Genomic DNA, 16,807 nt, shown 5'->3' with positions numbered 1-16,807 from the left:
GTTGTTTTAGAGGCGTGTCATAACGTAAAGATGCTCCAACAAATCTAGGTCCTTTTACCATCTCTGCCTCTTTCCCAGTGTTTTAGAATCATTTTGCCCAAAACCTAATTCAACTGGGTTGTTTTTAGTATTCATCACTGGGTTATTTCCAAGAACCGAGCTTCATTTTCATAGAAATACCAGCTCTTATTTCTGTTCACATCTTTACTTCATAGATTTATGAAGTTCACATACGTACCTATAGTCCCAAGGATAACAGGCATGAACAGATTTAGGAACAAACAAATTCAATCCTGGTAATATACAAGTCTACAACACAACTGCAGGGATCAGAGACTGAGTGTCCTGAAAAAGGACCTATTAACTGGATGTTTCATTGAGGGAATGTAGATCTTTGGTTTATCCAGCAAGGGGATTGAATGAAGAACTCCCCTCCAGTTTCTCCTTGCCAAAATCTCCTCAGTTGGCTATTTCAGCAAGAAAGCCCTAGTAATGCTATCATCGTGTGTTAATGATGATGGAGCCCTTCCTGATTCATCTATCTGCCTCAATCTCAAGATGAGGGAAACTGAGGCTCAGAGGAGTTCAGTAAGTTTCCAAGTATCAGAGGTGTGCTCTGCACTTACCAAAGGCGTTTGCTGCTTGCAACACTTTGCATTACTTCTCAGTGGGTGAGAATGCCGTTGGCTTTGGGGCAGGACTACTGTCCCTGTGATGGCACAGAGTCCCAGGCTAAAGAACGTTTAACAACCCTGTCTCCAGCCCACTAAGTGCGGCCCTTCCAACTCACTGTGACAAGAACACAGAAATGCAGTCATGAGTGGCCAGATGCCCACATCCCTAGACGGAGACGTGATATTTTGTTGTAGTTTTATAGCTGTTTTCCTGTTGTCTCCTGAATCACATGATCACAGCTATGGATCTTGCTCTACCCACAGACAATGCCAAATCCTAAGGAATCTTAAGAGCTCTTTTAATCTTCTCGACAGAAGTGAACAAAGCTTAGCTCAGACACGAGAGTATGCATACTATTTTAATAATTCCTAGGAAAGCAGATGCTATAGTTCATGGAACACAAACTTCACTGTTCTACACAAATCTGTTTTCTAATAGCTATTTATCCCGGACTCAAACAAAAACATGAGAAATGCTAATGTCATTAAGAAAACAAATAACGCTTTTTCATACATCTGCCTGATGAGATCCTTTGTTCAGTTTTCTATTGAGTCATTTCATATTTTTCTCATTAGTTAGAGCTGTTTCCACATTTTGAAAAATTAGGTCTCTTTATATCACACATCACCAATAATTTTCTCAATTTGTCTTTTGAAAATTTTGAAGTCATTCATGTGAAGATAATCTTCCTTTATGACTTCTGGGCTCTAGGTCATCCATTCATTTATTCATTCATTCAACAAATTTTATCGAGATTTTTGCCATGCACCAGGTATTTTTCTGAGAGTTGGGGAATTAAGCAAAAAAAAAAGACATGGAACAAAAGATTCTTATGAAGTTGAAATTCTTGTGTAGACTACAGTAATTAAATCTACTGCAGATCAAAATCCAGATAATCCATTAAAAATGTAATGTCAGGTCGTGAAAAGGGCTCCGGAAAAAAACTAAGAGAGGCAGGGAAAAGGGAAGGGCTGGAGCACTATTTAGAATGGTTAGGAACTGCTGCTCTAAGAAAACACTGGAAAAGAGGCCTGGAGGGAAGCAAAGCAACAAATTGTGTGCACATCTTGGGGGGCTGGGGGGAGGGGGTATGCCAGCGCGGGCAAATGCCCTGAGGTGGAAATATGCCTACTGTGTTTAGGGACCAGCAAGGTGGCCAGTATGGCAAAAGGGTATGGAGTGGGGGGCAGAAAAAGAGAGATTATTTGAATTTAGATATGTCTTTTACTTTCCAAATTTGTAAAACCATTCGTCCAAAAGAAAATTTAATATTTTTTTTAATGTTTTGGATCTCTCTCTCCTTATTGCAAATGGAAAATTGCTTGTCCTAGCACCTTTTGTTGAATCTTAGCCCACTGCTTTTACAGGTCACTTCTCTTGTACACCACTGTGCACAGAGACTCGGATCTAGTTTTGGAGGTGTCCTGGTCTGCCTCAAGGATCACTTCCTGCTCCAGCACCACATTATTTCATTTCTGTAGCCTTATGATGTATTTTACTATCCGGTGGGGCTAGAACCTCCTAAATCTTGAGTCATCTTCGCTGACATCAGACCTTGGCTGGTTCTACTTTCCAGCCAATGAAAGAGCTTGAAAGTTACTTTAGTAAATTCCATGGCCCCTAGGTGATAGGAAGGAGGAGGAGGCCAAGATTATACTAATGCTCAAGTGGGGGTGGGGACCCTCTCTCCAACTTAAACTCCTAGCCCTCAATATCAACACCAATCACTTAACAGTAATCTAAACTGCTTCATGATAAGAAAGCTCATTGACTGTTAATGTGGACAGTCATTTAAATCATGTTTATCTGGTCTCTCCATGTGACATTAAGTCCTGGAGGGCGGGGCTATAATGATTCTCAAACTATATTCTCTGGACCACCACTAACACCAGCAGCACCTAATTTATTAGGTGGAAATTAAGCACCAACTGAGAGCTAATGAATGGTAAATTCTGAGCAGGAAGGGCGTAGCCCCACCGCTGTTTAGATCCCTCTGGAGCTGGGCAAATAATATGGTGCTCAAAAGCCCACACCACAGTCAGAGTCCTAAGATCTAACCTTGGTTTCAATACTAACTAATTGGGTGACCTTGGGGAAGTAACTTAAACTTGTAGCATCCAGGTCTCCTCTTGAAACCAATGTGAATCATGGTGTCTACCTCATAAAGGGTTTCAAGAATTAAATCTAAGAATATAAGAAATTGTGCTTAGAATAGAATAGCCCTTGCCCATTGTAAATGGTCAATTCATGATAACTAATATGATAGTGATAATGAGGAAAATCTTCATTTGCTTTCATTTTATTTCAGTTAATTTATTATGAAAAGCCGACATCCATTGATGCTGAATTTAACAGAACAGAAATCAGGGAATGGGGAAGTATTAATGTTAGACTTTTTCTGACTGTGTTTACAGAGAAGTGATAGGAGCTGGAGAGTGGAGTAAGTTAGCCATGGCAGGACTTTGTAGAGATGGGTCCGATCTCCAGGATTATGAAGAATTTTCTAAGGGAGCCCATTTTTCTCCCCTTTGAAAGTCGATCAATTATATAACCTAGACATTAATTAAAAGCCCCAGGGCCAATAGTTCTTCCCACAAATAACTGTCTACACACTATCAGTTCATTTCGTATACATCTCCCTGGCAAAGCCCAGCAAAAGCTACAAGAAGATGGATGAACTTCATAGGGTGACCCCGGGGGTCAACTGATTCAGACTGCTGAATTCATCAATACGGACAGCAAATTCCATCCACTAACAGCAGTTTGCACAATCCCCGCCTGTTGCAAGCATTTAGTTGCACCTAGAAAAGACAAAAGGCGGGTTCCCCACAAAGGTGCCCCAAAGTCAATACCTAGCCCTCCAGCGCCACTATACTTTTATAGATACCATGTTTAAAAAGCCTTAGTTGGGTGCACTGCTGAAGAATATGAAATAGTATATGCTTCCTCACCATGATTATTATTATAATGGGCTGAACAGTGGCCAAAAGATACATCCACCTGGAATCTCTAAATTTGATTTTATTTTGGAAAGGGGTCTTTGCAAATGTAATGAAGTTAAGGACCTTGAGATGAGATCATCCTGGATGAGGGTGGGCCCAAATCCAATGGCAAGGCCTTCTGAGAAGAGAACAAAAGGAAACACCCTGTGATGATAGAAGCAGAAATGGGAGTGACATCTACAAGCCAAAAATGCCAAGGGCTGCCAAGAGCCACCGGAAGCTAAGATGGAGGCGCAGAGTGGATTTCCCCCCAGACCCTCCAGAGAGAACCATGCTCCTGACGCCTTGATCTTGGACTTCTAGCCTTCAGAACTTCCAAAGAATAAATTTCTGTTATCTGAAGTCACCCAGTTTGTATTCATTTACATAATAATACAATTATGTAAAACTCCCTATTAAAAATAAACCCTAGAAGGACACGACAGCCTAATGCTGAGAGGACTCCTTTTTGGGTCATGAAGTTGCACTATTTTTTTTTTTTGCCTAAAGAAATCATTTGACTTTGTTGAATTTTCCAAATTGTCTACACGGCACGTTTATTGTCCAACAATTTGATCAAAATTAACTTAAAATACGAAATAAACCTGCTTTAAAATGCTGCTATCACCAGGATTTTGAAAAGTAAAAACCAGAATTTTCTAAAAATCCCTAGCAATTGGATAATCTACAAAACCGTTCTACCTCCCAGAACCCAGGAAAACCTATGTACGTGTCCTTCCCTGTGGCTTCAAATACTCCTGGACCCAAGATGATGGAGACGTTCCTGTTATCAATTGCCTCCAAATCTGGGGCTTCATGAAGCTGAGAGGAAACTGTCATTATAACCTCCCAACAACTCAGTAAGTCACTGGAAAAGCTCCAAAGGCCAAGTCATCAAGGATGCAAATGACAGGCGCGTGCTCCTGGGTGCCTGATTATGGAACAAAAGACTTTGAGAAATTATATTATCAGAGTAATTTCATAATATCGTTGAAGAAAGAAAACACCTGCATTCTTCTAATAAGCCCCCTGGAGGCCTAATTCCTCAGCACTCATGCGGAGGACCCACTCTGGATGTTACATGTACACTTAATGAGCCAGTTTTTAAGAATTGTGAAAGCAGTTTCTGCATCACCAAGTAGTTTACCAAACATAAAATCAAATAACGCTCTCATTAAATGCCTTCAAGCTGTCAAACGGGTTTGTGTCTGCTTTGCAACGTGGTGTCAGGATCTGTGAAGCATTGGGGAACATAAGTTCAAAAGCACAGGTCCAAAGATGGGAGATCCTGCTTATTTTTAGCTTATGGACTCAAGCTGGGTGCAGAAGGGATGCTCTGCAAACTCCCGCCCCTGATCTCTTCTGCAGAGGTTTCCTCTAGGAAACATCCAAATGGCATTCTGCGGACTCCCGGACTCCTGCCTTTCACAAGCTCCCCCCCATAGCCCAATTTAACACTAAACCTGTCAGCAAGCTGAATGGAGCCCCCTTCAATGTATGCAGATCTGATGGGGAAACTGCAAGTAGCCAGTTTCTCACCTTTCAGACACCCTAAGCCCTCTGATTTTACAGGAGTTTACCCTTAAAGCCCCCATCCACAAACCCACTATCCCAGGGTTCTTCAGACATTTTGTTCAGTATAGACAACAGTCCAATCTCATCCCCAGACCACTGAGAATATGACTGTTTTTCCCAAGGTACAGTTTTTTTGTTTTTGTTTTTAATTTAATTTTATTATGTTATGTTAATCACCATACATTATTACATCATTAGTTTTTGATGTAGTGATCCATGATTCATTATTTGCGTATAACACCCAGTGCTCTGTTCAATACGTGCCCTGTTTAATACCCATCACCAGGCTAACCCATCCCCCCACCCTCTCCCCTCTAGAACCCTCAGTTTGTTTCTCAGAGTCCATAGTCTCTCATGTTTTGTCCCTCCCTCTGATTCCCCCCTTCATTTTTCCCTTCCTACTATTTTTTTTTTTTTTTTTTACATATAATGTATTGTTTCAGAGGTACAGGTCTGTGATTCATCAGTCTTATGGTACAGTTTTATATTTAGACAAGGAGAGTCAAAAATGCCAGAGCTAAACATGTAGTCTTGGTTAGAGCACTTGGGATCTTGAGCTCCAAAGACCTGGTTTCAAATCTTGACACCACTACTTCTTACCCGTGTGACCTAAGGCATGTTACCTAACCTCTCTGGGTCTCAGTTTTCTCCTGTTTACAAAGTAGAAGATAAAATACATGCCTCAGAAAATTGTTCTGAGGGAGTCATGGGCTACAGCATGTAAAGAGCCAACCATACAGCAGACCCTCAACAACGTGAGCTCCTTCCAAAGAGCATCTCCCAGATAGGGACGATTTAGCTACTTAGATGTCCTGCTCAGTGCACTTGTCCCTGCCAAGTGGCAACTTTATTCTGTTCTGCCATTCTTATCTCCTTCCAGTCATGCATAATCACTCACTTGCTTCTTCAAATTAGTAGCACAAAATTAGATGTCTACAGCAGCCAGCCCGAAATGTAAATGAGTGAGGCAGGCCAAGTGTAACACAATAGGGAATGGTGGGGACTGTGGAAAAGTTGAAATCAGAAAGTAAGGGAGGAATATAAGCCCAGGATTGCCAGAAATTCTTTACTCCAGAGAAAACCCCAATCCTGATTTCTTACATGAAACATCAAATGTTGGCAACTACTTAAAATTTTAAATCTGGTACCATGGCAACAAAATATAGGTACAGGGCAGATCTTATCTCAGGAGTTTTCAGGGTAGGATCTTGGGGTTCAAATATTGTTATCAATATCCTTGTTTTTCATGCCTTAGAAAAGGGAGCTTCTCTTTAATGATCACGTAAGTCCAAGTGGCTGGTGTGGCACACCAGAAGCCACAAAACCCGACACTTAGTAAGCAGGCTTGAGTAACACAGATGAAGTATCGCCTTGATGATGAGTGGCTTTCATCTTGGACATGAATTTTCATGGTCCAGTTGGTGGGCACAGGGCACAAAAAAGGTCCCTTTTTATATACTGACCCCGGGGGCAAAATTTACATGTTTTCTTCTTGTTATGGTTTGCAAACTGTTTTAACAAACATCATATGCACACTTCATTTAAGCAAATAGACTGTGAGGGTATAGGGTCCAATTCTAAACTCCACTTCATCTGAAGTATAGTTGTCTGCTGGTAAGTGTGTGAGGTGAATCTGCTATTCCATCCGGAATACTCATTCCTTTAGAACCTGAACTCCCACATGGTTGGGGGGCGGGGGGAGCTTGGAGACTCCATCTCTTCTGACTGAAGTTCATAGAACTAGGATCATCACACCCATTTAACAAATGAAGCTCTGCAGCTCATGGCGGCGGGCGGGGGCGGGGGGGGTCTGTTCTCTGTCATTGAATCTCCAATTTCCAGGGCCATGAACCCATAACTTTCTACTCCTTTTTTTAAAAAGATTTATTTATTTATTAGAGAGAGAGAGAGAGAGAGAAAGAAGGGTGGGGGGAAGACTGTGACTGGGGGGGAGGGGCAAACGAAGAGAATCTTCAAGCAGACTCCCCACTGAGCATAGAGCCCAATGAGGAGCTCGATTTCACAACCCATGAGATCATGCTATGAGGTGAAACCAAGAGTCAGATGCTTAACCGAGCCCCCAGGCACTCCCGCCTTCCTACTCCTTATCCAATTCTGCTATTCATCTTTCTTTCAACCACAAACCTACGGGGCTTACGTTACACACCACACACAATGATGCATGTTCCATGCTTTATCCCATGTAATCCTCCTGAAAACTTCATAGTAGTAATATTATTCCCATTTTTCAGATGAGAAAACCAAGGAAGGCTCAGAAAGGTTAAGTCACATTTTCAAGGATTCTTAGCTAGTAAAAGACAGAACCAAGACTACAATACCAGCAAAATGTCTTTAAAGCCTGTCCCTTTAACCACTCAGCCTTCATGTTCCCACATAAGCCCTTATCCGCTTCATAGAAGTTTTTATGACACTGCCTCAAAGTATACATTTCTCCCCAGAGATCACCCCCCATGGCTCTCCCATACATTACGCAGGTAGAATCCTTTTGATCTCCAAATGTTCAATGCTCTGGCAATCATTCCCTTTAGGGAATGCTCCCTCTGTCCCACAGGGAATTCCCCCTGGGGTTCTCATTAATGGCAGAGTTAAAGGATAACCTTACAGCTTTTTGAACCAACAGGCCACAAAATAACACATTTATGAGATTCCCCCTCATCCCATCAACCTTAAACAACAGAAGCATAAGGATGAATGACAACCTTTCAACAGAATGTGAGTACCACTTTCCAGATTAAAGACAAATAAAATGTATTTTGAAAAAAAAAAAGATGACTGACATCAGTGCTCTGTGCTTTCTCACTGTTCATCGGGTACAAATTGTCACTCAGGGTGATTAAACAAGGATTAATAACAAGGTTGCTATACAAGCTCAGATGTTTCAAAGTTTCAGCCTGAAGAACACATAAATATACGCACATTTTTTCAATGGCAGGGGTGGAATTTGGCACCATCTATTTGGAGGACAATTTGACAAGAGCTCCATGTAGCCCCGTTGTAGCATAAGAAAAGCTATCATCATACAGTATATAATCAGGAACGATGGAAAACAACCAAAGTGGCCATGAGCAGACAATTTTCAATTCACTGATAACCCATACACTGGATTCTAAAAGCTAATAAATGTATTAGGTTCGATCTTTTTGCTCTTTTTATAATTGCATGCAAACATGTCCAAAAAAAATTTCTAAAAGTATGCTACAAAAGACCATATAAAATGTATATTTTCTCTAAAATCTTAACAAATAATAATTTGAATGAATCTGAGGAAATAAAAACCAAGCCATAAGCAATAGATCTCGAGATGTCTAGCTGTGGGGTCCGCAGACTTTCAGCACAGGGCTACTTGGTCAACTCTTTCAGTTTCCTGGACCACAAGGGCTGTCTCAGCTACCAGATTCTGCCATTCCAAAAGCCACCAGAGAGGATACGAAAGGAAGGAGCATGGCTGTGTCCCATTAAAACTCTATTTATGGACTTAAAATGTAAATTTTATACAATTTTTATGTGCCACAAAATGTTATTCCTCTTTTGATTTTTTTTTTTCCCCCAATCACTTAAAAATAGGAAAACTATTCTTGGCTAGTAGGCTATACAAAACCAGGTAGCAGCCTGATTTTGTCCCACTGGCTGTGGTTTGCTGACCCCTGCTCTCAAAGGTGTAATTAAGGGTTTTCTTCTGTGGGCTATGTAAGTTTTATATGTGTATGTGTGTGGGAGGGTGTGTGATTTTAAAGTACCTTATAATAGCCATGCCTTATTTCAAAATCAGAGACAATAATACGGACATACTGGGATGAACTAACAGCTTTCTTCAAGAGAAAAATCCTACAAAGGTGCTGAAGCTTCCATCAAGCATATTATCAAATGCCAAGGACCTAAAATGAGCCAAACAGCAAGCTTCTGAGCTGCTAAGGATCCTTCCCTACTTTGAGGATTCCAGGCATGCATCTTGGGTGCACACACACATACACACACCCCATCTCCTTTCACCCCCACCCTTTTCTTGGCCCTTCAACTGACGGAGACAGAGTGTTTTTCCTCCCCAAGCAAAATAATTGGTGGGAACCCATTTCTTAGCCAAATTACAATCCACTAAAGTGGGGGATATCGGAGGGAGAGACGAACCATGAGAGACTATGGACTCTGAGAAACAATCTGAGGGTTCTAGAGGGGAGGGGGGTGGGGGGATGGATTAGCCCAGTGATGGGTATTAAGGAGGGCAGGTACTGCATGGAGCACTGGGTGTTATAAGAAAACAATGACTCGTGGATCACTACACACTACATCAAAAACTAATGATGTATTGTATGGAGACTAACATAACATAATAAAATAAAAATTAAAAAAACAAAACAAAAAAAAAAAACAATCCACTAAAGGAAACCAGGCCGGCATCTCCCCAGATCACCACCCGAGTCATCAATCAACACAACTGCCCAGGCAACTAAGATGCTTTTCAAGGCAGTCTTGGCTGACCCAGTGAGCGCGGCCTCTGGGGCAGCTGCGTGGGGCCAAAGCATCCTGGCTGGAAAGGCCTCCGGTTGTGGCTGTCCGGAGACAAACCGCTCTGCATAACTAAAACCACCTCACAAAACTACCACTGGTCTGAGTTTTCCACGTCAGCTGCTCTTGAAAGTGCAACTCCAGGAGGCTTATTCTAAAAGCCCGTCTTTTAATACTCAAGTCGAATCTACATTTATCAGCAAAGCTGAAACGTTAAAGGGATTACAAGGAGCTTAGAATCCATTGGCAGTGCATTGATCTGGTCTTGCAAGCCTCATCTCCACATGCCCTTTAGAAATGGCTTTGGTCTATTCCCTGGTTCTTTGGTTGTCTTTGATTTTTGCACCAATCTCATCCAGGTTGGAGGGGAGGTTTCCTCTGGTTCTAATTCCAAAAGTTTCTCAGACTCCTTTCTTCTAAAACCAAGGAAAGCGCCTTGCATATTCCCCTACACAGTGGTACAGACCAGCGACTGGCAAACATTTTCTATAAACGGCAAGACAGTAAATGTTTTTGGCTTTGTAGGCCAAATGATCCCTGTTGCAAATACTGAACTCTATCACTATAGCAAGAAAACAGCCACAGACAGTATGCAAACAAATGCACTTGACTTTGTTCAGATAGCTATTTATGGGCACTGAAATTTGAATTTCATATAATTTTCCTAGGTCATGAAATATCCCTAATTTTTTTTTCAACCATTTTTTTTAAAGATTTTATTTATTTATTTTAGAGAGAGAGAGAGAGAAAGAGCAGGATGAGGAGCAGAGGAAGAGGGACAAGCAGACTCTGCACTGAGCAGAGAGCCTGATGCGGGGCTCAATCTCATGACCCCGACCAAGAGTCGGATGCTCAAACCGATCGAGCCACCCAGGCTCCCCATTTTTTTTTCCAACCATTAAAAAAATGTTAAAACCATGTATGTCTTATAAGTCATACAAAACAGGTAAAGGGTCAGATTTGGCCAGCAAGACTTAATTTGCCGACCCCGGGTCCAGACTGCTGCTATTCAAAGTGTGTTCCCTGGACCAGCAGCATCAGCATCACCTGGGAGCTTCTTAGAAACGCAGAATCTTAGGCCCCTGCCTCAATCCTGTTCAGTCGGAATCTGCATTTGAATAAGATGCCCTGGGAATTCACATGCCAGCCAAGTTTGAAAAATCCTGGTCCAGACACAGAATTCTGCAGTCAGACAAGGCTGGAATACCATCCACTGGCTGGCTATAGAATCTAGGCAAATTGTTTGACCCCGAGAGACTCCATTTCCTTATCTATTAAAACAGGTAAAAATAACCGCGCCATCTCCAAGGACTGCTGTCAGGGCAAGACAAGAAAGACATAGAACGCTTGCCTGACATTGTCAGAGCTTTCGAAATGGTAGCTACTACTACAGAAGCGTACTATTTTTTAAGGTCATTGAGAGAGGAGCATGCTTATTCAGGGTTTACAAACTCCAATCACTTCCAGTATGGGACAGGTCGCCTAAATATCTGAAGAGGCCCTTCAGTGCAACTGGAATGTCAGAGACGACGGCAAGCCGAGGTCACATCCACCTGAAGAAAAACCACTCACATGCTGCCAAGGTAGCAAAGGAGGCCCCTTGCTACCACATCCTTGCATTTTCAAAGAGAAGCTGGAAACCTGGGTTTTAACGTTATAAAAAGCCCTCTTACTTAACACACTGTGCAGACCAAAGAAAATCCACCTGCGGGCTGGATGTGACCGGAGAGCCCTCTGCCTTACAACAGAGAGATAACAAGAGGCAGTAAGTCACAAGAAAATGAACCGGGGTTTTAGAGCTAAATTCTGGCTCATTCTCCCTAGCCAGGAGACCTGGGACAGATTATTTAACAATTCGGAGCCTCAGTTTCCTCATCAGGGAAATCCCCACATCTACCTTGGAGAGTTTGGTGAGGACGAACTAGAAATGTATGTAATAGGTGGAGGCACAGCTCGGGACAGGGTAAGCGCCCATCCTTGTCATGGCTGATGTTTTGGAGTTATTATTACTGCTTTTATTCATCGAGCCTTGGCATTTGCAGGGCAAATCTTCCCTGTAAAAATGGCTATTTTTCTCTCCCTGCTCAAACTGGTTGCAAACAAGCAAGCTCAATTAACCCCCACTGAGCATGCTGTCTCATAGTACACGGAGAGCTTAGTTATTAATGATCTCGTTCTGGCCGCAGTCCATGAAGATGCCTTAATGTTCCTCTTAATGAAAATCCCCTCTGGTGCCCGGCGACTGCGGGGCTGGCTCCAGGCTGCCCCGAGGTGCTGCTGCTTTGTGGCCGGGTCACCTGCAGGGCAACAGTGCTCACCTTTGCTCTCCACCTGCCCTAGATCAGGTGGAGGACAGCACTGTGCTTTACACCTGTGAGCCCTCCTAGGGGTTTTTTTTTCCTTTAGAAACCCTACAAATCCGCCCATTTGCCACCTACAGGTGTGGGTGATAACAGAAACGGGGAAAGAGTATTGTAACTCAGGGAAATCCCCACGAACTCTATGAGCCTTCCACGGGACCTTTGGCATCTTTCCTCACACAGAGGAAGCCCCAAAGTACAGAGAACAATTCGGCATCCACAGGGCTAGGTGTTAGAACTCCCCATTTCTCTCTCTCTCTAAGGTGTACACGAATCAGCTGGGGATCTTGTTAAAGCTCAGACTCTGGTTCAATAAGTCTAGGGCAGGGCCTGCTATTTTGCGTTTCTAGCAAGCTCCCGGGAGATGGTGATAACAGCTGGTTCCCGCCGCAGGTTTGAATCAACAGGGCTCCTCCTCCTCCACTTGCTTCATCTAGGTCCCTGCTCAAATGTCACCTCCTCCGAGAGTCCTTTCCTGACCACCTTATCTAAAATGTAATTATTTGTTGAATGAGGGCAGGAATCCTGTCTGGTGCGTTCTTTGCTGTACCCCAGCACCAGCAGAGAGCCAGGCACAAAACAGGCACTCAAATATTTGTTCAGTGGAGAGATCCCACTTTGACAGCGGAGGGAAATGAAACTCAGGGAGCCCAAGCCGTTTGCTGAAGGTCACACAGCTTGTCAAAGCCAGAGCAAGACGGCGGGGCCAGCTCCGTCTGGACTTCAAAGCCTTAGCTCCCCCCACTACACCAGAGGAGGAAGCAAAGTTTGTTTATAACACGCTTCCTCCCCTGGAACGTTCCTACACCCAGTACCTTCGAGCTGGATGCAGGGCCTCCATTCTGTTCTACTTTGGGGAGGTGCCTGCTGGTGGGCAGTGGATCGGAGAGGACCAGTGTGGAAGCAGAGATGCGAGAGGAGAGGCCACGCAGTAATGTTTAGGGTGCCCTGGTACTCTGGGGTAAGGGAAATTCTCTCTCTTTGGGTCAGACCCAAAGGAGCCTTTCAGCCTCCATCAGGCCAGCCTTTTGCTCCTCTCAGGGCACAACGGTCTCTCCCAGGGGCTCACAGCCTCCGCAGTCAGAGGAGTGGAAAGTGAGCACACTGTGGGCTCCAAAATGCCAAAAAAGAACATTGTGCTGTCCCCCAGGAATGGCTGTCCCTCTTTTCCAAAAGGTCACCAGAAAATACGCCCATGGGGGAAAAGGAGGGAGCAAAAGCAAGGAGCTGCTTCCTTTCCAGCAATGGGCGGAAATACCATAAAAACCCCATTCATGGAGCCCCAGTGAAGCCTTTCTGCTGTCAATGGGGAAACTGCTTCTGCATGAAAACCCGTCTCAGCCTCATGAAAGGGTCTCTCTCCAAAAGAAAGGCTCCCTCATGGGCTGAAAAGACAACACTTGTTTCCCCCGTCACAAAAATGAACTGGATTAAAACGGCTGAAGGTTCTCCAAGAAACTGTGGTCATGAACGTCTACCGTAACCTGGACACCCAGCAGCCTCAAACAGGCTACTGAGGCCTCCTCCCAAGCAGCAGTTGAGAGGAAGCTAAAAATATAACAAACGTAGCCACTAGTTACCGTAAGCCTGATCCTGGGCAAATAATGGGTCTTCCGTATCTCATTTAACCCCTCCAATCATGCTGTGAGCTGAGTACCATGATTATTCCCACCTGATGGTTGGAGAACCAAGAACTAGGGAGACCAAGTGACTCACTGGAGGCCAGAGGTCACACAGAAGGAGGCGCGTCAGGCCACAACCCCCACACTGCACACCACCCCACAGGCCTCTGGTCAGAGGTGACCCCAAGGCTCCTGAGGAGGGGAGGAGCTGGGAAAGCACTCTCCTGTTCTTGACTCTGCCTTTCCCACCCCCATGAGAGCACCAGAGAGATGGGAAAGGAAGCCAGCAGTCCTGCCATACTGGACTGGGTTTACAAAGTCAGGCCCCTACACCTCTTCCATGGATCCCCTACTCTCACAGTTGGGATGCGCAAGGGGCCAGCTCAGACCACACCTATTTGGGCTACAAAACTGGCAGTGATGGATGCCTCTTTCTGCCCATTACATATTTATAAGGTCGCCTGGCCTTGCCTCTGACACAGAAGTTATTAAATGCTTGGGAGCCATAAGGGCTGCGCTCAGCGCCTTGAAACAAAGCAAAGAGGCTACCAGACCCGTCGGAGGCAGGAACAAAAGCATTTCATTTCTGAAGGAGCCGGCTGGGAGTTTCCTTGGAACTGGGTGCCCAGCACACATTACCATTTGGGAGAAAGTAGAGAAGCACACACAGAGGGGTAAAATAAAATCAAAGCAGGCTTCTCCCCCCCTTGTGCCCAGAAACCACCCCTTCAAAGGGCCATATGAGTGGTGGGGAAAAGGGAAAGATGCACTCATCAAAGAGAGAACACGTCAGGATGTCGTCTCCGACATTCTCCTGTCACTGGTTCTTCCTTTTCGTGAAGTCGCCAAGAAGGATCCGCCTCATCTTACATCATCAAACCGAGAGTCTGCAAGGCTGCACCCCAACTTTTTCCAACCAGAGCTCCAGCAGCCAGATGCAACGGGAGGGCACCCCGATGCCGCATCTCCCAAACATAATCATTCCAATCCAGGCTGGAGCTGCCTGGAAGTCAACATTCACGGCCCATTAATAAGAAACATCTGGCCACCGAAGAGGGTTGACACAGCGCAGGCGGGCAGTAGTGGGTTTGTGGGTGGGACCCAGAGCTACAGGGGCTGAATTGAAAACACCAGCTAGTCTGGGGTATCCTCCACACACTGCGCCGCGCTGTGGCCCTGGGAGACACTGCCATGCCCAAGTTGAATTGTTTGGGGCTGAGCAACTTAGATACACAGAGTGTGGGTAGGAGGGACTCAAAACTCTCCCATCAGGGAAATGCAGCCTGAGCCCAGCTCTCCTGCATCCCCCAGTGTCTGGCCACCACTTCCACCTTTCAATATTTGTAGCAGATGTAGCCCCAGTCTTAAAGGAACAGCCTTTGCATTCTTTCCATGTGACTTACAAGTGAGATTTACAAAAGGAGATAAATATAGGCGTGTGTGTGTGTGTGTGTGTGTGTGTGTGTGTGTGTAGATATAGATATATGTTTCCCCACTCCCCATCCCCGGAATTGTTATGCCTTAAGGAATGGGATTTAATGCATCCTACCTCCATTTATGCAAGGCGAACCCGGGGCACTGGTCACCACAGGCGTTACATGGCTGGCCTCTCTCTATCCGCCCCAGTCCAGTCAACTTCAAAACAAAAAGACAACACAACCATGTTTCCACCACGGGGGCTCCCTCCAAAGCCCCACTGGCGTCCCAGGCAGAATGACCTGCCCCTCCCACCCCACCGTATCAAATTTGCCTCCAACGTTCCTCTCCGTTGTGGGGGATGCGGGGCGGGGTGCTGCCGGCGCCCCAGGGGTGGTCTCCCTCGTGGGGAGGGGTGTGTGGACCCGGGCGGGCTACCCGCTGGCGTGGGCACCAAGCCACCAAGAAATGGTCATGGCTGGGGCTTTGTCTCCCCCAGACACCTTGGTCACGGGTTTCTAAGAAACAAAAGCAAGACCTTTCTGTTCCCCAGGGTCCCCGAGAAGCGACCATCGCTCGTTCGCCTTGGGCCATGCCGGTGCTCCCGGGAAGGGGGCAGCACAGGACACCCCAAAACACAGCCCAAAGTCAAGTCCGCGGCTAGAGCTCCAAGCGGCTGGACGGTGGAGCTTAGATACTGTGATTCCGACCTGCCTTACGGGAAAAGGCGAGGGAGGGGGCTTTCCCGGGCGCCCCCACACTGTGACACACAGGGCCACCGCTCCAGGTCTCGCTCTCGCCCAGACTGGGTTTCCGGACTTAACCCCTTCGGCGCCTTCCAGCGCTCCCGCGCGCCCCGGACCCCCTGCCCTCGGGGCCGGCTTACCTGGGGCCACAGGTGCGCGGCCGCCGCGCGGGGGGAAGCTGGGCAGGGGCGCTCGCGGAGGCCCGGGGGCGGGGGGACCCAGAGATCGGCCCCGCTCAGGTGGGGGACACTCACCGAGCGGCTGGAGAGTCTTTTCCGGGAGCTCCGGCTGAACATGGCCGGGCGCCTCCTGCACGCAGCGCCGTCGGTCGGTCGGTCCGCACCGCGGCCGGGAGGGCGGGTCGCCTGGGCGGGCACGCTCGGCGGCCCGTGGCTTGGCTGTCTCCGCCTCGCCGCCCCGGGCTCGCTCCGGAGCGCACGCCTCCCCCGCCTCCCTTGCTGGTGCCTCTCGCTCTCCCGCCCGCAGGTCCCTCCCTCTCTCCCGGCATCCCCCCGCCTCCCCGGGTTCGCCCCGCGGGCCGCGGGCTCTTCCCATCCCTCCCCCGCACCGGCTGCGCCTACTCTCTCCCTTCCCCGGCTTCCCCGCCGGCCGGCCGCCGCCACCGCCGCTCCCGCACCTGGGCCCGCCCACAAGGGCTCGTCCCTCACCCCAGGCGAAGTTCGGGCAGGGACCACTTGAAGGCCCCCTGGTGCTTTGGCCTGGGTAGCGGCTGGAGGTGGAGGGATGAGGGGTTAAGTTTTTTTAAATGAAGGTAGAATTCACATACAGTAAAATTCCCCTCTTGTGGTGCACAAATCTGCCAGTTTTGACAAATTCACACAGACCTATTAACAGCCAGCACAATCAAGATCTAGAACAGTCCCATCGTCCTCCAAAATGGACTATTT

General features: G+C 46.3%; 1 protein-coding gene across 1 annotated transcript in view; it reads right to left on the bottom strand.

Moving 5' to 3' along the window:
* PRICKLE2 (prickle planar cell polarity protein 2) overlaps positions 1-16,241 on the bottom strand; it is a 313,543-nt gene extending 297,302 nt beyond the window's left edge. The window contains exons 1-2 of the mRNA XM_036117113.2: positions 16,154-16,241; positions 15,287-15,372 (exon numbers count right to left, since the gene is read on the bottom strand). Of these exons, the coding sequence (XP_035973006.1) occupies positions 15,287-15,372; positions 16,154-16,195 (128 nt within the window). The 5' untranslated portion in view covers positions 16,196-16,241. The remainder of the gene's footprint in view (positions 1-15,286; positions 15,373-16,153) is intronic.
* Between the last annotated feature and the right edge of the window lie 566 nt (positions 16,242-16,807).

The sequence above is a fragment of the Halichoerus grypus genome, chromosome 1 (assembly GCF_964656455.1).
Source record: "Halichoerus grypus chromosome 1, mHalGry1.hap1.1, whole genome shotgun sequence".
In the NCBI taxonomy this organism is placed as follows: Eukaryota; Metazoa; Chordata; class Mammalia; order Carnivora; family Phocidae; genus Halichoerus; species Halichoerus grypus.
This window is presented reverse-complemented; position numbering and strand designations above follow the sequence as displayed.